At 40.5% G+C, this 7,257-nt stretch overlaps 1 protein-coding gene across 28 annotated transcripts in view; it reads right to left on the bottom strand.

Moving 5' to 3' along the window:
- Positions 1–229: 229 nt before the first annotated feature.
- Positions 230–7,257, bottom strand: part of LOC308076445 (protein NLRC3-like) — a 46,183-nt gene continuing 39,155 nt past the window's right edge. For all 28 annotated transcript variants that reach the window (XM_080416702.1, XM_080416701.1, XM_080416691.1 and 25 more), the window contains 2 exons: positions 6,322–6,371; positions 230–3,078 (listed from right to left, as the gene is read on the bottom strand). In XM_080416702.1, coding sequence (XP_080272828.1) covers positions 2,522–3,078; positions 6,322–6,371 — 607 coding nt within the window. In that variant the 3' untranslated portion in view covers positions 230–2,521. The remainder of the gene's footprint in view (positions 3,079–6,321; positions 6,372–7,257) is intronic.

Below are 7,257 nucleotides of genomic sequence, written 5' to 3'. Positions count from 1 at the left end.
ATGTGTGTGTGTTGGGGTTTAGAGACAAATGGAGGCCTTTTATGGCACTAACAAAAATTTCTTGTTCTATGTCCCACACACACCACTGCACTTTTCCTACACTAGGTGGAAAGGTGTTTTAAACTATACATTTAGTTTAAATTACTGCTATGTGTCACTAAGTTACAACTGGCGCACAAGTCTGCTTGTATCCAGTTAAAAAAAAATAAGTGTGACAGTCTCTCAGTGATTTTGTTTTTACTCTACAGGAAGTGAAGAATGCTGTATTTCAAACTTCCTCAACAGTGGAGAGGGGCATCCAGTAATTACAATATCAAACTAAATTCAATGCAGATATATTAATCAATGTATCAAATGTAGGATATTTGACATTACTATTCTAGTAACGGATTTGTTCACGCCACTAGGGTATACACACGGAGGGAGACTCCATGGACTTAAATTTAGCTCTTTGTCAGATCGCTATTCCAACAGGCTTGATGATTCCGCAAGACCCCTAACTCACGAGCTTCAGATTATTCTGCAAGTTGGCCACTAGATGATGCCAGCATGAGTTCTCTAAATATCTGTGGGGGTGGAGAGAAGGGGCACGGTTAAAGTGCCCTTTGTTCTCTTATCACCACAGGAATTTAGATGTTTAGGAGGGAGACCTATTTTAAACAAAAGATTTTCTCTGGCAATTTTTCCAAGATTTCCAAATTTTCCAATTATTCTCTAACCAGACATCAGGGACTGTGCCTCACAACGGGGCACCACTTTATGTAGCGGACATGGCGTAATAATTATGGGAAATAATAATGATAATTATGAAAATATTGAAAATATTTTCTGAAAAATCAAAATATGAATTTTCACCAAAAATTAAGGAATTGTGCAAATTAAGGGATTAATTTGCACCTCAACACAACCATGAAAAAGGCTACGCAAGAATCTTTGACACAGTATGATGCATGGGTTCTGGTTAGGGATTGATTGGAATATTTGCTTTGAAATCATTTGGAAAAAGGACCTCCGTTTATATCAAAATAATGTGTTTATTAAGATAAATCCTAGGATAATAAAACAACCAATGAAATGGGGAAAAGAACAATAGATCAATACTTCATAAGGTGATGAAACCGGTTAAAATCTCAACAATATACAACATAACAGATCTACAATCTGATCAGATCGAATGGCCACATTTTAATATACTAAAGGAGAAGAAGGGATTAAAGTCATAAAGAAAAGAGAAAGATCAATGGTTAAAAATAGCTAATCTGCCCTCAAAACTACACTCAGCTGCCACACCACATGTGAATGCATCATGCTCGCCTGTCCATTGGAATGGAGGAGACTCCATTGTCTCTGGGGAAGAGGCCACGAGGTAGTTGGCTAGCAGGCTTGGCTAGCGTCCAGGCAGTGGCGTCGGTGCTGCTACTTCACTACGTCATGCAGTCCTCCTCAGTCTCCACTCAACTCGGATTGAGGAGACAGTATTGTGTGGCTTTTGGCCCACGTGTTAGAAGGAGCGGAGCAGCTTTTCAGCAGGAGCATCTGGCTTTGGCTGAACGTAGGCCCGTAGTTCTTCTCGTGGGGACGACCTGAGGCGTTGGCTAGCATGGATAGCTAGTGTCCGTGCCGTAGCGTAGAACAGGGTGTAGAAAGGGGGAAGGGACTTCTCGTCGACCTTCTGTTGCTGCTGGTCGTCAGGAGAGAGGCGTGGGGGGAGTTGGCGCCCCGGAGAGAGCAGAAAGAGGGGACTCAGGGATGAGTCGACCCTATGGTCATCGAGAGCACGGTGGAAGAGAGCGCGGTGGAAGAGAGAGAGAGAACTGGGTGACCAGTCCTCTTATAGTTGGAAGGAGGGGTCTTCCTCCTTCTTGGCCCATTGGGGGCGTGTTGGAGGCGGCTGTGTGTGGCAACCTCCCTTACTTTTATGAAAAACTAAACTTATCTGCTAACTATCTTGAGGCCCTTCTACTAATACCGTTGGGTGGATATTTGGCATCACAATGAAATTAGAATTCTCTAGATATTAAACATGACGGCATTATGTAAAACAGCAAGCAGTTAAACATTGAAGTCTAATTTACCAGAAAAGCATCACATTTAGAAACACCAAAGTTCATATTTTTGTTGTAGTCCTAGTACAGGACAATAATTATATATTTTAAAGTGACAAAACATGACACGAAAACAGTTTATTCACATTCGCTTGTTGCTCATTGTCTTGTGCTCAGCCAGTTAGTGTGTCACACTGTGGCAGAAAAGCAAGACATTCTTTTCATGTCATAAAAGTTTAAGGTTTCTCTTATCTCTGGAACGACAGGCTGTGGGTCTCTGGTGAGAACATTCCAGGGGGCAATAAAGGTTTTTGCCTATGCAGCCATCCTGAGAGAGTCTGTGCTCCCTCTAAAAGGGGGAGGGGGGGGTCTTTGCGATGAGCCAACCCGGTCCACTTGGTTATGAACTGGAAACCATATTTAATTTGACTTCTATGTTCATACTTGGTCCGCCATCATCTCTACATTATGATACATCATCCTGTCTGTCTGTCCTCACACAGAGACACAGAGGAGTCAGGGTTCTTCAACCCAAACCCAGCATAGAGAGGTTCAGTGAATGTGTTCTGGAAGGTGTAAAGGTGTGTCAGAGTGTCCTCTAACGCTCTGTAGAAAGACAGAGACCCAGCAGAACAGTCTAGATACACTGCTACTCTGTTGGAGTCAGAGGGACGGACAGGAAGGAAAGTGACCTTACTATTGTGTCTGACATAGTATCTGTTACCATGGTGACCATCACTACAGGTCAGTGTCCAGGACTTGTCATTCCGTCCAAGCTGACGGTCCTCACCCTCTCTTTTCCTGTTGATTCCTCTGTAAGTCACTGCTATCTGAACCTTTCCACTCCACTCTACCTCCCAGTAACAGTGTCCAGTCAGACCCTCTGAACACAGAACCTGGACCTTTACATCAAACCTGTCAGGATGATCAGGAGGATCCTGACTCTCTTCCATCCGTGTCGCCTTCATGTTGTTCTCAGACAGAGAGAGGAGCCAGTGTGCTGTGTTTGTGTCCAGAGTGAGATGAGAGAAATCTGATGGGAAAACAACACAATAAACACATCATTCACTGAGTCACACACACACACACACACACACACACACACACACACACACACACACACACACACACACACACACACACACACACACACACACACACACACACACACACACACACACACACACACACACACACACACACACACACACACACACACACACACACACACACAAAACCTTTCAAAAATAGCAGATCTACAAGCTCGCAGGCTTCTATATAGATTCTACAAATCACCTGTTACTTTTCAGGATTCAAATTCAAAAGCAGCAAAAATAGCAGATCTACAAGATCACAACAAGCTTGTAGATCTGCTACTTTAGGTACTTTCGTGTGAGGCTGTAGTATGATCAAACAGGACGTTAACTTACATAAAAAGTCATAAAGTTATAATATGGAGATCAGAGGTTTCTTCTAAATCCTCAGACGTTTGTGATAAAGCTGTTTCTAAATATAAAGATCAAATGTAAAACAAGACCAGGAGACCTGGTTCTGCCAGACCCAAAATGAAGTCCTAGTATGTAACACACCTACAGACCACTTTATAACTGAAGTTCATGATGTCATGAATAGTTCGTGACGAAAGGGGACGTCACAAACTTTTTTTTGTCTGGGGCCGGAGGACAAATGGCCCCTGCCCATGTATGGACGAAACAGGTACAAAGCCTCATGGTACAAAGCCTCCATACATGGAGGAAACAGGTACAAAACATGCACTACGTCACGGCTAAGCCGGACTTCACATGACGTGTCAGCCTGTGTATACCGATGTATGGATGAAAGGGGGACAGACTTTTTTGGCTGGGGCCGGGGGACAAATGACCCCTGCCCATGTATGGACGAAACAGATACAAAGCCTCATGTAAGCCCGACCCCTTGGGTCTGGCAATGACACAGAGATGCTTTCCAGGTCTGAATGGGTTCATTAGCCAACGTGTAGAATATGGAAAACAAGGGGTTAAAATGAGTGTGATGCTCGTATTAACACATTTAGCTGGGGACCCCCTGGAACCCCCCCAAGGACCCCTGGGGGGCCCCGGACCCCACTTTGAGAACCCTTAACCACTTTAACCCTTCATGGACCGGTGTCTCCTGAATGTTCACGTATTAAGACATGGCCAACATTGGGATGTAGGGGTTTAAGTGGTTAATGGTTCAAATAAGGTTATTTGAGGAACCATGTGTGGTTGTGAGCTTGTAGATCCAGGGGCGCCGGAATGGAATTTGACCTGGGGGGACACATCAGGGACACATGCACGCGTGCGAACCGTGGGTTATTTCGGGTGGGTTTGTTGATTTTTGGGGGGGATAATTCTGTTATTTCGGTTAATTCGATTCGCCTCGCGCTCGCGGTGGTCGCGAGGTGCAGGCGACTGGACTGATTTTATTATTTATAAAAAAATAAAATAAAAAAAATCTTTTTTTAAATTATTATTATTATTTTTAAATATATATTTTTTGGCTGGACTGAATAGTGGGGGGACACAGTGTCCTTTAATTAAACAGGCGCCGGCGCCACTGTGTAGATCTGATATTTTTCAGGGAACATATTTGGTGTAGATTTGGTGAACTCCAGTCAGTGACATGTGTTTAAGTATTTAACATACAAAATAAAAATAATTAAATAATGTTTTATTAAGCTCATGTAGATCTGCTATTTTGAAAACAAAATTAACATGTGTGCAAATCTTTGAATATATATATGTATCTTTAAAGTCAATATTTTTTACTCAAATCTTTGCTTCTGGGGGTCCCTGGAACTAAATATTTTGAGAAGGGGGACCACGGCCAAATACATATAATGTTGGGGGTCCTTGACATGAAAAGGTTTGAGGACCAGGATTTAGAAGACATTTGTAGAATCAGCCTTCTTAATGGGTTAACCACTTAAACCCTATTTCAAATATAGTGAAAATATCAGATCTACAAGCTCACAACGCATCACACCGCGGCGCGTTGTGAGCTTGTATATCTGACATTTTCACTATATTTAAAACGTTTCTTTTTTGGTTCTAACTTTCAATACAACAATGCATTGATTTATTAAAAAAAAGTGCTGTAATAGTAATTAGTACTTTTCAATACTAGAGTATTTACTTGAGTAAATACTTTGTCCACCACTGGTTTTCAGGACAGGGAATATTATCATTAAAAATTATTACTATATAATAATATAATATATATATATATATATATATAATATATATATATATATATATATAATATATTACATATATATATATAATATATTACATATATATATATATTATATATTACATGCACATATATATATATATATATATATATATATATATATATATATATATAATATATATATATATATTATATATTACATGCACCTATATATATATATATATATATATATATATATATATATATATATATATATATATATATATATATATATATATATATTCAAGATTTGCACAAAGTTTCACAATCTTTCAAAAACAGCAGATCTACAAGCTCATAGCGCGGCACAAAGTGACCCGCTATGAGCTTGCAGATCTCCAGGCCCATAAGGTACCATGTCTCTCCACTGTATCCCCACTGAGGAGCCCATCTTCCACATACACCTGATGGCCTAGCTCAGTCCCCAAGTCTGGAGCTTTTCACATCCATAGAGAAAAGAGGGGAACAGCCCAGGGCTCCCCTCCATCTTACCTCCACCACCTTCCCCGCCTCCACTCACCTCTACACGCCTGAGGACCACCCAGCCCTGCTTCACTCCTGAACTTCATTAACATTAACTAATGAAGTCACTTTTTCATTTAAATGAACCCATAATATAGATTTAGAAACACAAAACGGGTTTGCGACGAGCTGCAACAGTGGGCGTGGCTGTTTCCTTACTTCCCTTAGAGGAACTTACTATAAGTTCCTCTAGGGGAGTTGGGTTCCCCTAGGGGAGTTGAACTTACAACAGGTTCCTCTAGGGGAGTTGAACTTACTACAGGTTCCCCTAGGGGAGTTGAACTTACTACAGGTTCCTCTAGGGGAGTTGAACTTACTACAGGTTCCTCTAGAGGAGTAACTTACTAGACACCTTTACAAACACATTGGTGAAGGTTCTTTACAATATCCCCTGACTACAGGGAGGGAGGGGCCAACTGAGTATAAAACAGTGTATAACATGTCAATGTGACAGACAGACAGACAGACAGACAGACAGACAGACAGACAGACAGATACTCACATCTTGTCAGGAGTTGAGGTTTAATCCAGTGTTCTCCTCCATGATTCACACTGTAGGAAGTAGAACAACAATGAATAGTGTTTTATCACTAGCAGGCTTGATTACTGTAATGCTCTCCTGTCTGGTCTTACAAATAAACTATAGGTCGGCTACAACTTGTCCAGAACGCAGCGGCACGTGTGTTGACAAAGACCAAACAGAGACACACATTACACCTATTTTAAAGTCCCTGCATTGGCTGCCTGTCAGTTTTAGAATACATTTTAAGATCCTTTTAGTGGTTTTTAAGTCATTTAATGGGAATGCACCTTCCTACTTGTCAGCAATGCTTCCTAAGTACGTGCCCGGCAGGGCCCTTAGATCCTCTAGCGCTGGTCTCCTACACATTCTAGAGACTAAAACTAAAAAGTATGGAGGAGCAGCTTTTAGCTATTATGGCCGGGGGATCTGAGGGTCTCTGAATCTGTGGACATTTTTAAAAGACATCTGAAAACACGTATTTTTTAGCATTTCTTTTACTTAGATTGCTGCTTTATATGATAAAGTAGTTTGGCCATCTCTCGCAGTTCGTAGAGAGCAACATTGAGCAACATTGCATTTTATTTATTTATAAGGCCTTGTGTGGTAAACTTCCTTTATACCTATCCTCGCTTTTGGAACCAAAGGTTACTGGACATTCAACACGTTCATAAACACACATTAGTGTGTAAATGTTTTTACATTTATAAAATAATATATTTATGTATTAGTTCTGTAGAGATACATGTAAATGCATTACACACTACAGTATGTTAGAATGAGATAAATGTAATGTATTTATTTATTAGTTCCATAGAGATAAATGTAATATATTTATGTATTAGTTCTATAGAGATACATGTAATGTATTTATGTATTAGTTCTATAGAGATAAATGTAATGTATTTATGTATTAGT

The sequence above is a fragment of the Gymnoscopelus braueri genome, assembly GCF_963280865.1.
Source record: "Gymnoscopelus braueri genome assembly, chromosome: 20".
NCBI lineage: Eukaryota > Metazoa > Chordata > Actinopteri > Myctophiformes > Myctophidae > Gymnoscopelus > Gymnoscopelus braueri.
This window is presented reverse-complemented; position numbering and strand designations above follow the sequence as displayed.